At 49.6% G+C, this 15,080-nt stretch overlaps 1 protein-coding gene across 1 annotated transcript in view; it reads left to right on the forward strand.

Moving 5' to 3' along the window:
* NHS (NHS actin remodeling regulator) overlaps window positions 1-5,269 on the forward strand; it is a 260,992-nt gene extending 255,723 nt beyond the window's left edge. Inside the window, exons 7-9 of the mRNA XM_050904539.1 lie at window positions 231-3,188; window positions 3,694-3,820; window positions 4,575-5,269. Coding sequence (XP_050760496.1) covers window positions 231-3,188; window positions 3,694-3,820; window positions 4,575-5,199 — 3,710 coding nt within the window. The 3' untranslated portion in view covers window positions 5,200-5,269. The remainder of the gene's footprint in view (window positions 1-230; window positions 3,189-3,693; window positions 3,821-4,574) is intronic.
* Window positions 5,270-15,080: the final 9,811 nt, after the last annotated feature.

The raw sequence follows: 15,080 nt of genomic DNA on the forward strand, positions 1-15,080 counted from the left end.
GAAATAGGAGAACTGAGATCACATTGCAGGACTAGGAGAATTTCCCCACCTCACCGGGATGAGGTCTGCCTTATATACTCTTTATAGCAAAGTTAAATTTGGTCCAATGCTCAGCAAGATTAAAAAAGAAAGAATACAGCAGATAATGCTTCTTGGGTTGCTCCGCGGGTCGTCTCGCGCCAGGAAACGTGGAGCTGTCTCCCGCTCACCCGGCTTTCCGTGTGTCCTAGATTCAGACGAGTCGCCGGTGGCGAGAGAGCGCAATGTGATTGTGCATGCAAACCCAGACTTCTCCGGCTCCGGCAGCAGGAGGTCAGGGACCCGAGACTCGGAGTGTCAGACGGAAGAAATCCTGATAGCCGCTCCCTCCCGGCGGCGGATCCGCGCCCAGAGGGGGCAGAGCGTCGTCGCCTCCCTCTCCCACTCCGCCGGCAACATCTTGGTGCTGGCGGACAACGGGGATGCCGTCTTCGCTGCCGCTGTAAGCAACCGCATCCGCTCGCGGAGCCTTCCTCGCGAGGGTGCCCGGGCCAGCGAGGGCCATCAGGATGCCACCGCCAAGAGTGCAGGGTACGAAGCAGAGCACTTCCTAGCTGGCCAGGAGAGGATCCCGAAAAAGGGGAAGGAGGTCTTGAGCAAGCAGGGTTCACAAGAGTGCCAGCCCATCGGTTTAACTTGTCCTCAGCACCTGCATAGCCCCGAACACAGCATCGGTGAGAGGGGGAGATCGCGGCTGTCAAGGATGGCCGATTCAGGCAGCTGCGAGATTTCGTCCAACTCAGACACCTTTGGGAGCCCCATTCACTCTATCTCCACAGCAGGAGTCCTGCTCAGCAGCCACATGGACCAGAAAGATGACCACCAGTCCTCCAGTGGCAACTGGAGCGGGAGCAGCTCCACGTGTCCCTCCCAGACGTCCGAAACCATTCCTCCTGCCGCCTCTCCTCCACTGACAGGCTCTTCGCACTGTGACTCCGAGCTGTCGCTCAACACCGCTCCCAACGCCAACGAGGACTCCAGCGTCTTCATCACGGAGCAGTTTGGTGACCACGTGGACAAGGTCAGGGGCCACAGGGCGAGCTCCTTCACCTCCACTGTGGCAGATTTACTGGATGACCCCAACAACAGCAACACGAGCGACAGCGAGTGGAACTACCTGCACCATCACCACGACGCCTCCTGTCGCCAGGACTTCAGCCCCGAGCGCCCAAAGGCCGACAGCCTGGGATGCCCCAGCTTCACCAGCATGGCCACCTATGACAGCTTCCTCGAAAAGACCCCCTCTGACAAGGCAGACACTAGCTCACACTTTTCTGTGGATACCGAAGGATACTATACCTCCATGCACTTTGACTGCGGTCTCAAGGGTAATAAAAGCTATATTTGCAACTATGCAGCCTCGGGCTCCGAGAGCGGCCAGACCGGGAGTGTGACCTCCAGCCTGGCTGACTGCGCCTGGCAGGAGTGCGTGAGCCACAGGAGGCAGGGACGGCAGAGCATCTCACTGAAGAAACCAAAGGCAAAGCCAGCCCCACCAAAACGCAGCTCATCTTTGAGGAAATCGGAGGGCAGCACCGACCTTCCTGACAAGAAAGAACCAAAGATCAGTGGCGGGCAGCACGTCTCTCACACCGCCAGGGAGATGAAGCTGCCCCTTGAGTTTTCAAACACACCTTCCCAAGTGGAAGGCCCCAACCTGCCAGCCAAGCAGGAGCTCCCCTGGGCGAACCAGAGCGACGGCGGGTTAAAGGACACTCCGTTCGCCGCCGCCGATATCCCCTCCTTTAAAGACGAAGGTGCTGAACAACCTCACTATGCAGACCTCTGGCTTCTGAACGACTTGAAATCCAGCGATCCTTACAGGTCCTTGTCCAATTCGAGCACCGCTACGGGTACGACAGTCATAGAGTGCATCAAGTCACCGGAGAGCTCCGAATCCCAGACGTCCCAGTCCGGGTCACGAGCCACCACCCCATCCCTCCCCTCCGTCGATAACGAGTTTAAGCTGGCTTCCCCCGAGAAGCTGGCGGGGTTAGCCTCACCCTCCAGCGGGTACTCCAGCCAGTCGGAGACACCCACCTCTTCTTTTCCGACCGCTTTCTTTTCGGGACCCTTGTCTCCAGGGGGAAGCAAGAGGAAGCCAAAAGTACCGGAGAGGAAGTCGTCGCTGCAGCAGCCGCTGTCGAAAGACAGCACTGCCTCGGTGAGCAAAGACCTCGAACTTCCAATTATACCTCCTACTCACCTCGACCTAAGTGCTCTTCACAACGTCTTGAGCAAGCCCTTCGCTCACAGGCACCAGCTGCATGCCTTCAGCCACAGCAAGCAGAGCGCGGTCGGGGAAGCCCTGCATCCCAGCCCTCCCTCCGCCCTCGCCATCACGCCCTCCGTTCTCAAGTCTGTCCACCTCCGGGCAGTCAACAAGCCTGAAGGAGGGAAACAGAAAGGCAGCGCCCCAGACCTGCTCTGCATACAGGAGACCGCCTTGATGGCGACCGACGTTTCTCCAGGCAAAATGAGGCCGCTCTTAGCTAAGAAACCAGTATTGCGCCAGTACTCCACAGAGGAGGCCATAATGTCGTACATTGACGCTTCCCCAGCAGAAGCGGGCCCCGGAAAGCTGCCTTTAGAGAAAAGCTCCTCTTTCAGCGGGCAGAATAACTGTGAGCGAGAAGCTGTAACTTCAGCAAGCGTGGGTCTGGTTGAAATCAAACCTGGGAAGGACGAAACGCACCTGGCCGCTGAGCGCTTGCCAGAAAGCACTCTGAATCAGAGGTGTGCCATCTCCACAGACGGGTTTCAGAAGGGCTCAGCTGTCCTCACAGGTGATGACGAAGCAAAGAAACCCGGCCAGGGAGCAGAAACAGAGCACGACCTTCAGCAAGTGCAGGCTCAGCGAGAGCTCTCCGCAGGCGGCGAGGCGAGGCTGGAAGCTGGGCCTGTGGGCGAAAGCCCAGCTCAGGCCGAGGGAGCAGCCGTCAGTGATCAGCTTAAGCACCAACCCGATGTAAGCCACCATGTGCCTGGGAATATTGGCTACGAAGCAGAGATGGCAGCAGTGACTTCACTCGGCGAAGTGAGTGGCAAGCAGGAAAACGATATCGCATCAGGTATCCCAACCAAAAGTGCCTCTGATGACGGCAGGGCGGACGAGACGGCGGGCGATGCAGATGAGCCTTCACTGAAAGGTCAGTTGTGAACTCTTTCTGCGTTACACCCGATCATGCGGCTTTGGATGTGACTGGTAGTGGAGTCAAAAAGCAGGCTGGAGTTGCAAGTCAGCTTGCCTCTGTAGGTTTAAGCGCAGAGCCCCCCTGATCTGTTAGCTGGCCAGCCAACCCAAAGATATTTTACGCTTTTTCAATGTATTCAGAACGTATTTCTCTGATATTTATTTCCTCCCTTGTGCTGCATTTCAGCTGAAAAGAGAAAAGGGAGGAGCACTAACCCTGGGTACAGGGGAGCCTTATTATCACAGCTGTACAGTAAACGGGAGATCCCGGTTTCGGTCCCTAGCTGTGCCCCTTTTATGGGCTCCAACATGCAACGTACACGATGTTTAGATTAGAGGATAAAGTCTGTATGGTGGTATCGGCCACTCAGTTGTGAACCGAGCTGGTGCTTCGCATTGGTGGTGCTGTTGCAAAGTGCGGCGGGGTCTGACTCGTAGCGTGGCCTCTTTCCTTGTTTAAGAGTCTTCTCCAAGCGACGAGTCCATCATGTCTCCGCTGAGCGAGGAGTCGCAGGCTGACGCTGAGGATGTCTTTGTGTCACCAAACAAACCCCGCACTACCGAGGATCTGTTTGCAGTCATTCACAGGTGACCTAACCTTGCGGCAATGGGAAATGGTAACATGCAGCCCTGCACAGTCACCCACTAACAATAGCTGCAGGATGGTTATTCGATGATTAAGTCTTGTCCTGAAACTACCTTCTTTAGTTTATTGAGTTTAGTTTTCTAAAAAAGGCAGCTTTTAAAAGATGCTTTATTATGGTCTGGTGTGCACTCTGAGTATCTTCATGGCATGTGTAGGATGCTTTACAGATAACAACATCAGGCCGTTCTCTCTAACAAACATAACGTGTCTCCAAAGAAAACTACCCACAGTGGTTCCTGCCTTCTGCCCACCAGCTCTATTCTGGTGAGCGAGTCGTCGTAGTGAGAATGATGAGAAGGCATCTCTTCAATTTTAGAGTATTTTGTATTCAGCTGAAATTTGCAATCACAACTGAAATTACAGATTTCTGATATTGAATAGGTTAAGCTGAGTATTATTATTACCTAAGACTCTGTATGCACTGTCGTCTTTATAAAGAGCTGGTTGTGCATACATTGTTTTGGAAGAGCTGGGTGATATTGAGAGGGACTCTGTGGCTCAGTGCCTCATTCATTGCACAGGAGCTATCACGGCTTAACGTGCCATCAGTCACTGCTAGCCTCTGATATTTGACAGAGGGATTATGAGAACTCTAGCTAATATGAAAGCACAGTCAATCTGTGAAACTCCAGACCAGCATTAAGTGTTATTCTACAAAGACAATGTATGAAAGAGTGTTCCTTTGTGTTTTTACAGATCAAAAAGGAAAGTTCTCGGGAGAAAGGATTCTGGAGACCTTTCTGTAAGAAACAGATTGAGAGCTTCGTCTGGGACTAGCAGCCAGCCCCCCGCCAGCAGCACGCTGCCTGTCGGCAACGTGCCACCGGCCAGCAGCGTGGGCACTCCCGTGAGCAGTCAGAGGTCCCCCGGGCTCATATACAGGAATGCCAAAAAGTCCAACACATCCAATGAGGAGTTTAAACTACTGCTCCTTAAAAAGGGCAGCCGATCCGATTCCAGCTACAGGATGTCCGCCACGGAAATTCTGAAAAGTCCTATTTTGCCCAAGCCTCCTGGAGAGCTGACGGCAGATGCCCCCCAAAGCCTGGAGGAGTCTCCCCCCGCGGTGAGCCCCGATGCGTTGTCCCCGCTCTCCCCCTGCTCCCCTAGGGTCAACGCGGAAGGATTCTCCTCCAAGAGCTTTCCCATGTCGGCGTCTTCGAGAGTGGGGCGCTCGCGGGCGCCTCCGGCAGCCAGCAGCAGCCGGTACAGCGTGCGCTGCAGGCTGTACAACACGCCGATGCAGGCCATCTCCGAAGGAGAGACAGAGAACTCGGACGGCAGCCCCCACGACGATCGGTCTTCTCAGAGCTCAGCATAGGCTGCGCGGGCGCCACGGCCAGGCTGCCGACACCACTTGGGCTCTGTAAGGATGTGAATATAAGAGGCCAATGCTGTAGCAGTCAAAAAAAAAAAAAAAAAAGAAAAAAATTGCAGGGCAATATCGATGCTTAAATATGCTTGTGTTTGTACGACGCTGGGGAAACAGAGGACTACAGCTGTAGCTATTTATTACGTTACATTTTCTAAAAGGAGGAAGATACGCTATGTTCTGTTTTCTTTTGGCTTCATTTGGTTTATCCCACTCTCATTTCCATTGTCACTGTAGATTTCAAGGCCATACACTTTCCATAGAGTTAAAAGTGACTTTTTTTTTTTTTCCCCAGAAGCTGCCCATCTAGAAACAAATCCCTCACTGTAGTGCTTCCCTAGGGAGAAAAAAAATAGAAAATGCTCTTGAGGATTGGTATTTTTCTACACTAAAATGAGCTGAAACAAAATTTAGAAGAAATTAACAAAACATATGTAAATACCATATTTTTGATAAAAATTTGTAAATAGAATTATCAAAAAGTGGACATGGCAAACGATTTACTGCATAACAACTTTGTTTATAGAAGACAAAAGAAGTCAAATGTAATAACTGTATTCTGTGAATACCATTTTCATATCAAACATAAAAAATTCACATGGCCACCGATAACCACTTTCAGTGCAACAAGCCTGAAGGACGACATTGAGCAGTGGAAAGGAGGAATTCTCTGCCTTAGCTAAGGAAATGGAAAGGCTGACTGCGATGGGATTAAAGTAACCATTTGTCTTTCTAAGGCAGCTCCGAAGAAGCTAACTGGAAAGCGCAGCTGGGAGGGTTACCGTGAGGATCGGTGGGGAAGGCAAGCGTGCTTCCGACAGAACAAAGTCATGTCTGATGCAAAGCCCCAAAGGGTCCCATCCCACAGCCTCCCCTGGGCCTTTATTCTTGCAGGGATCACTTCAGAGAGGATAGATGTGAGAAGAAATAGTACTTAACTTTCATATTGCTATTAGGCTATTGGGATACATAACACGGTCATAACCTGGTAACTATAATCTTTAAACACGATTAGTTTCTGGTTCGTAAAGGAAACAAATAAATTATAAGCATGCAAGAAGCGCTTTCGATTTATCAGTAAATATCCGCGATGAGTTTTCAGTGAAGCTTTCTCTTTGTGCTGATGAGATTCATGCTACCTAAATATTTACAAAAATGACACTGTGAAAATGTAGCTGGGAAATAGGTATGTGTATGCATTATTTATATTCATTGCTGAGCTGGGAAGGGGAAAGCTCTGGTTCATTGTGCCAGCCACGTACAGTTGGGATCTTGTCTGGGTTACCAGAAACGCGGAACAGGGTGGGGGACTGGGGTGGGGTGGGAAAGGAGACAAATCAAAGCAGCTGCTTTGATACAAATGAAGGCAGGGAAATAAAAGCTGAATTACTTGAACTTACTTGAATTTTCTCGTTAAAACTGCAAGAACGTGTACTTTTAAAACTTAACCTGTGAGTCGCTTTATACTTTTAATTTTTAAACAGAATAAAACCAACAGGCCTGATTCTCCTTTGGGCCACCACGGTTTCCATCGATGTAGCCCCATCCGTGCTACTCGGAGAACAAGGCCCTCTTTGTCCAAAATTGATGCAGTTGGTGTTGGTTGCCGTAGGATATGGTTTGGAAAAGAAGAAAGGTTAGTGCAGAGAAAATAGTGCGAGGAGGAATGTGGTGTGCAGTAGGACAGGTCCGGTAGGATGGCAGAAAGAGCGTATTTTGGTACTAAAGAAATCAACTAAAAGCTGGCTTTAAGCATAAGTAAATGATAGGGAAGCGGGATGTGTGAAATCGGTTTTTACCAGTTTTTTTGCTTTTAATCATGTAATGCATAAAGCTGAGAGTTTTTCAAAGCGGGCAGAGCATGTTTTAAAGAGGAAGGTTCTACCTAAAACTGTTACGATTTTAAAGAGTCTGAGCAAGTCAGAATGGTTTAACAAATCCCAAATGTTATTCCCCATAAGGTTCACGTATGATTTCGTCTAGCGCTTACCACAAGGAATATATTATCCAGGGTTTCCTACCGTCCTCCTGTGTAGCCTGGTTGCATTCGGTGTGTGAGGTAGAGTCGCTGTGCATGTAGTATGTGCGTTGGGAAGAGGGGTGGTCCATCAGCTGAAGGGCTGCAAATCGGGAAGTCTAAATAATCTGAAAGTCTAAAATAGTTTTCAAAAAGGTAATGGGAGCAAGGTTTTGGAAACAAAAGGCTAATCACTTAGTAGCTTAGTTAAGAAAATAAGTCTGAATACAAGTGAAGTGAATGAATGAGAATGTTTTAAGAGGAAACGTTTAGCATATAACAAACCAGTTTCTGGAGAATATGAGTAAAGGAAGTTTAGATATTGGGCAGAAAATCCTTAGTTTGTCATCTTCAGTTATTTTCCTTAAAAATTTTACCAGGAGCACTTTTACAACATGTTTAATAGTCATTCAAAACGGTAAAGAGAATACAGCTGAATTGACTTTGATATCACTTTTTATTACCAGTCAATAATTTCATAGAGACCATAAATAAATATATATACACTAAAAAACTTTTTTTTGACTGGCATGGTGAGGCAATACTTCACATACAAAATGGCCACAGAACAATCCCATTAAAATATAGTCTTACTTCTTTTGTTTAATTTCCTAGTTTATATTTAGCAGACTGAAACCCAAATAGAGATAGATTCTAAATCCACTATGAAGAAAAGAGTTCGTAACAAACGTGGGAGTCAGGGGAAGACAAATGGCGGGGATCCCTGTCGTGTTGCAGGCGTGCCATTAAGGCACCAGAGGACAAGCTGCAGAGCGAAGGGAACGTCACTCACCTCTTGAGACAGGGTGCAGTACATGCATCAGGTAACCGCTGAACTGTCATTTCAACCTACTGTTCCGTTGTTTGCACTGATGTTATGGAAATGATTTCTGAAGTTATACAGCTGTGTTTTCTGAAAAAATAACATTTTCTCCCTTTTCTTTTTTTTTCTTTTTTTTTCTTTTTTTTTTTTGTTGTGGCAGCATAGAGGACATGGAATAGTTGTAGCAAATAAAGCATATGTTTGCTTTTGCCAAAGGTCAGTGATTGAGTGCATTTGCTGCAATGGTGGCAGATAGAGAAATACTGTAGGTTATGACTTAAAGAATTTAAAAAAAAAAATTAAGAAGGTTACAGTGTAACTATTTTGGTACTAGCACCAGTTCATGCTGGCAGAAAAGACAATGGTTTATGGACTTGCATCCATTTTGTATTTTTGTAATATTTGTAAATACGAACTTTTTAAATTGTTGCAAAGATGGTTTCTTTTGTAAAATGTTTTCAAAGTTTACATTAAATCCAAGCCTTTGTATATTTTAGAGCTGTGCAACACTTTAAGTCTTGTATTTATTTTTAGTAAAAACGGTGACAGTTTCATTGTGAATCCCTCTCAAAAAATGTGTCGGAAAAGTTTGATTACCTAGAAAGTGTGTATAGAAACTGCAAATAAACGTGACTGCAATTAAATCACACCTTCTCTTTGCTTTCTTGTAACAAGATGTGAAGTCTAATCTACAGCCTACGTTATTTCCAAAGGTGAGCCTCAGCACATTACACGTTTCAAACCATTTAGTCGTGTTTTTTCTTCAACTTTTTTATAAACTGAGTAAGGGGAAATCTGTATCCAAAGTGTCATTAAGTGGAATTTTGCCCACAAGGACAATTTTGCCAGAATATAAAGACTGCTGAATTTGCCTCATGTCTTTTACAGGTAAGAAAAAGGTAAGAGAAAGGAAGCTGGGATGAAAAATAGTGGAAAGGGCTACTTTATCTTCAGCTGGAAAACAAAACAAATTGCAACACTTCAGACCCAAGGCATAGAGAATCCAGTGACTGAACCTTATCAGATAAAGCAAGCGGTGGGCAAAAGGCAGGCCATAAATTACGAACACAAACGCAGAAGTGCAAACGCTACTTTATTTTAAAATGGTTTGGTTATCAGGAGGTTGAGAAGTCAGGACATGGAAGCTATGTGTTTAAATGATAGCCCCTGCATGTCTCTGAAAATTGCATACCTGCAGGAAAAGGGGAGGGGAAGACGCGCATCATGAGACTTTGGTTTCAGCTGTCATTTTGTCAATAGCTTTGCAACACTGTCCTTGGTATTTAAAAGATGCGTATGGAAAAAAAAGCTGAAATGCGCAGGTCTGGTGCCTTAGAGCGCGTGGAAAAAAATCAGCTTTGGGGAATGCTGCTGGGCTATCTGCAATCATGCTTTGCAAGGATATGAGGATTGCCCCGATGGGTGTGGTCTTAGAGCAGTCTCCAAGTGGGAATCAGTTTGCATAACATCTGTTTTAACCAGACAGTCAAGCAGTTAATGATTATGTAGATGATTTCCTGTTGTATTGTGTGCCTTTCCCAAGCCAGAAATACAGATAAGCAAGATCTGTAGGAAGAGCTTAGCCTGTAGAGGCAGGCACAAGCTGGTTTTCATCTGCCTGCATATTTTTTTCATGCTCAGTGGAAGAGAAGATTAAACATTAGACTACATAAAATATACCCAGTGCTTTTTTATATATACAAGGTGAAATTATTGTAACTATTTACAACATATGTGAAGCCAGTGACTTTTGTAAGTCTTTGTAAAATCCAGGCTTCAGTGTGTACCTGTGGGTATGTGTACATGGCATACAACCACCAGGCCCATCTAGTGATAACATAAACTCGATACTATAAGTAGCATCACTGCATATACAAGCTTTTCTCAGGTTGTACTATCCTGCTTCTAAGGATTAAAGTTCCTCTGTTTCTGCAGAAAAAAATAAAGGGAAGATAAAAGCTGATTTTGAATACAGCATTGTTGGCTGGTCTCCCTATTACTCAGGTATTCTCCCATCACCTCGAGCTTTACAGGAAACTCTTAGCTTACTGTCATGGTTTAACCCCAGCCGGCAACTAAGCACCACGCAGCCCCTCGCTCACTCCCCCCCACCCAGTGGGATGGGGAAGAGAATTGGAAAAAATAGACCTCGTGGGTTCAGATAAAGACAGTTTAATAGGACAGAAAGGAAGGAAAATAATAATAATAAAAATAAAATGACAATAATAATACTAAAAGAATTAAATATACAAAACAAGTGATGCACAATACAATTGCTCACCACTCACCAACCAATACCCAGTTAGTTTCCAAGCAGTGATCCGCCCCTCCCGGCCAGCTCCCCCAGTTTATATATTGGGCATGACATCATATGGTATGGAATATTCCTTTGGCCAGTTTGGGTCAGCTGTCCTGGCTGTGTCCCCTCCCAGCTTCTTGTGCCCCTCCAGCCTTCTTGCTGGCTGGGCATGAGAAGCTGAAAAATCCTTGACTTAGTATAAACACTGCTTAGCAACAACTAAAAACATCAGTGTGTTATCAACATTATTTTCCTACTATAATCCGAAACACTGCACTATACCAGCTACTAGGAAGAAAATTAACTCTATCCCAGCCGAAACCAGGACACTTACTCAATGCTCTTTCAGCCCAGTACTTTAACTGGAAAGCATCAGAAAATCCTGATGTGTTCTGGTGAAGAAACTTGTGCAAGAAACTGGATGTACTGCACTGATTAGGTTCCAGATGGGGCTTGTAGATGCTGGTCTTCCACCTTGCTATCTATGTCAAAGAGAGAAAAGGCTTTTAAAACCTGCTGAAGATCAGAAAGTGATAAATGAAGCATTGACTAATCCTTCAGGTTCTCTCAAAATGCTTATGAGGAAATAAGGCTAAGTCTATAAATAGTCCTTATATATGTGTCTAATTCTTACACAAGCTTTCTGACAGATAAGCAATTATCTGCATGCTATATAGCCATTATGCCTTTCTCACCAATACAGGTATCAGTGTTTAAATCTTTAGTAGCTCTGTCTGCCTTGAATCTTTCAGATATAAGCTTTAAACTTTAAAAACAGAGTATTATATGTTGGAGGAAAATATATCATGCCAGATCCAAGACCTGAGAGAGGCGAGGCCGCCACAGCTCCATGCCCACAGGTTCAATCAGTAGTGAGTCTGAGGGTGTATTCCCATCAGGCACACACACACAAGAGCCCACATATACACCACATATGTAAATATATATGTGACCAGCCACACTGATCACAGACACACACATCCCTCACACAAACAGAGACAGCACCAACAGCCTCATCCTGCTTCCCTCTCCAGCTGAGCAGGTTGGAGGTCCACTAGCGAGAATATATATACCTATATGCACATATGCAAATGAACAATGTGGATCCTTCCAGCAGCTAGGCTCACTCAGTCTGCCTAGTTGCTGGCACATATGAGTCCCTGAGGCCGCAGCCCCACTGCAGTTGCTGGCACCGACCATCTCAGCCCCCCACCCCCCCAAAACATGCAGAGCTGGCTGGGACTGCCCTGGTCCCCAATAGCCGGCCCCCCGCCATGGCTGCCTCCTTAGAGACACAGAGCCACTCACAGACCCAGTGTTGGCCAGGACACCCTGATCCCTCAGTAGCCACCACCCTTTCGGTCTCGCCATTAGACACACACGTGCCTCCCTCACCCCTTGAGACCCCCCAGACACCATGGTCTCTCCAGCAGCTGACCAGGACTCCCCCGGTCCCCAGCAGCCAACTGCCCCATGGTGTCACCCTTAGAGACACCCCTGGCTGCCAGGCCACTTCACCTACTGGCTGGACAGTCCAGCTTGACCTTCACTAGTGCTCACACACTCACTCGCACACCCGCACTCACTCCAGTTGCTGCACCACAGGCACACGGGCCCTCCGATGTGTGGTCTGACTCCTGGTGCTGCACTCAGACCCCCATACACACATATGCACAGAACAGAGAGCTCTCATCCCAGGGAAGAGCCAGAAAGAAATTTAATATGACACTACACTTGTTCCTCCCCAATTCACTTCAATCCATCCCTTTCCCTGCTTTCGGTTCCTCCCCTAAACATCTCACAGTAAGTCCTGTGCCATCCTGAAATGCTCTTCCCCCATAATGTGCCCCATACCCCTAGGCAACAACCCCCCCTCAGTCCGAAAGCTGCTCTAGTGTCGACTCATTCGATGGGTTTCACACCTGGATGCTGGGCATGAGACTCTGCTAGGGCAGCCCGGGGAGGGGCCCGGACAAGGTGTTTGTTCCTCTGAGTCCTTAATTGGGGTTCCCACCTGCCTTTGTGCCCCTGCGCTCCTCTGGGCACATGGAGAAGGGCCTATGATGGGACGATGCCCCCTGGGATGGGCCTGGGAGTAGCCGGGACAGGGTGCGAATTGGGGTCCCCCTGCCATTGTCTCTCCGTGCTCCTTTGTGGGTGTGCAGACCAGCTTTTAGTGGGGGAATATTAGGTTATGTGATAAAAGATACAACCAGAGAGGATCACACCATCTTCTCTCCTTGCACAGCACTTCCCAGACATCTCTTTCACCTCCTGGTAGGGCTCTTGGCTGGACCTGCAGGGATTGCCCTTCTGTTGCCTTGCTTTAGTATCTCCATGGTGCTGCCAAGCTGCGCTTTGGTCCTGCAGGCTGTCGTACAGCACTTCGTTGCGCTAGGCCATGAGCAGACCAGGTCCCATCACCATCCTGGATCTTCTTCCAATCCCTCCACAAACATACTCCCCCAGAGAGGTCCCTGTGCCTCCAGAGGGGAGCGTGAGCATGCCTAGGGGATGTCTGGGCAGGGCGTCCTGGCCCTCCCAACCACCCTATCCCCAAACCTGAATTAAAAAAAAGGGGGTTGGCGTACAGAGACGAAGGAGGTGGGGTAGGGCAAAAAGCACAAAATTGTTAATATAGGTAGGTGAGGCTGAAATTTCTACATTTTGTCCCTCCCAAAGACCTACAGTGTTCCTGTATGAACTGGAGCCCTGACACCTGACTTTGTACAGTTCTGTGAGGACAACCTTTTGCAGCCATTAATACCCCTCTGTAACTGCATTTCTCCCATTATGAGTGGTTTGCGAAGAACCAAAACCGAATCTGATGGTGTGGTAAGATAACCAGACGTTATTGTATGCTGAAACCTGGGGCTGTCGATCACAAGAGGCTCTGCAGTCTGAGAACCATGGAGGCCAGACCTGACGTTACCCATGGCTTTGCCCTCCCGCAGAGACTCAGAGAGCAGCTTGGCAGCCCTCCATCCTCCTGGGGATGGAGGAGCCTGCGTGAAACTGAACTCGCTGCCCTCAGCCAGGCCTCGGCTAGCAGGGAGTGTGGCAGCACCACGGAACCAAGACGAGCGCCGAGAAAGCCGGGTCACTTTCCGTAACGCGAGAGCCGGCACCCGGCATCGCACCTCCGGCGCCGAGGACGAGGCAGCGGCCCGGGGCGCGGTCGGGCTGCTGAGGGAGAGGGCGGCACTGCCCCCGCCTCCCCGGCTCCCGTTTGCCAGGCGCGCCCCCGTGCCCAGCGCGCAGCCGCACTGGTTCAAAACAGTTTGTTGCTCACGTCGGAGAACCCGCTTCCGTTTCCAACGCCGCATTCCGGCCACACCTGCCTGTGCCGGAGCCGCGGCTCGCTCCGCCGCCCTACCCGCCCGAGAACGACCCCGCGATCCGCCGCCCCAGCAAGCCATGTCCGCCGAGGGTAAGGCTCCCGGCCGCCCCCGCCCCGCCGCTCCCCCGAGGGAGGGGGAGACGGGACGCGGAGAGCCGCCGGAGCGCGGAGAACGCTCCCTCATCGTTCGCAACAGCCCCAACGCTCTCTGCCGAGCCGGCCAAGCCACGCCCACCGCGCCCTGCGCTATTCGCCGGTTCCGGCGCAGCGAGCCGCCGCCATTGGCTTTCGCTAGTGCCCGTCGCCGCCGCGTCAGTGGCGGTGGGGGCTCGAGGCGCGGAGAGCGCGCGGGCGGGCGGTTGGAGGTGCTGCGTGGGGTGGGGGTGGCGGGGCCGGCAGCATTAACGGTTTCCGCGCGCGGCGCGGAGCCGGCGGGCGGGCGGGCGGGGCTGAGGGGGCGGGGGTCCCCGCGGGCAGGCGGGCGGGCAGGCAGGCAGGCAGGCAGGAGCCGCCGCTCTTCCCCCTCTGGGCGCTCGGGGCCGGGCGTACGTGCCCCGGCGGGCTGCCGCGTTCTCCGCGGCGCTCGGGTTTTCCCCGGGGACGCGTATCGCCGAGGCGCCCCTGCGGCGTCGCTCCTTCCGCAGCTGAGCCGAGGGCAGAGGGGCAGCCGTGCGTGGCTGTGCCGGGCTAGCGCTGGAAGCAGGACTCGCCCAGTGAAGTTACTGCTCAGAAGAAGTGATGTGGCTGTGCCACAGCTGGATTACCTCATGGCGTAGGGCCAGAGGGTGACAGTGGCAGTTGCACGGTTTGCGGTGGGGGAAGCTTTTGCTTTCCTTAGTCTTCAAATGGTGGGTGAGCGTAGTGGCAAAACGTTGGGAAGACTTTGCTGTGGAACAGCGGTGTCTCGGCCCTGGCAGGTCCCCGAGTGCTGCAGTTACTCAGATGCAAAATCTGAGTACCAGCAGAGATGAGTAATGCTCCTAAAGTGAGATGCCTGACCTAATGATCTTTCCATTCGAAGACATAATGCATAGTGCAACTTCTGTATCTTAGAGGTATATGGGCTTCATTTACTTAGGATCAAAACAGGTATATTTCTGTCAGTTACATGCTTCACCTTGCCCTTCCAAGGAGTAGTGTTTATACAGTCGCACATCAGTTCAAGTTCATTTGGCTTGTCATTGCTGTCACAGACCTCTACCCTCTCAAGAGGTTCCAGTTGTCTCTTGCTCAGATGCCCAATATCCTTGTATGACTTCATGGTTCAGGGAGCTTTTCTGGATAAAAAATAATTTTATTTTTGGTGTGGTTAGGCTTCGGGCAGTTCACTGTGCAATTATACAAGTGTCAG

The sequence above is a fragment of the Gymnogyps californianus genome, chromosome 1 (assembly GCF_018139145.2).
Source record: "Gymnogyps californianus isolate 813 chromosome 1, ASM1813914v2, whole genome shotgun sequence".
Classification (NCBI taxonomy): domain Eukaryota; kingdom Metazoa; phylum Chordata; class Aves; order Accipitriformes; family Cathartidae; genus Gymnogyps; species Gymnogyps californianus.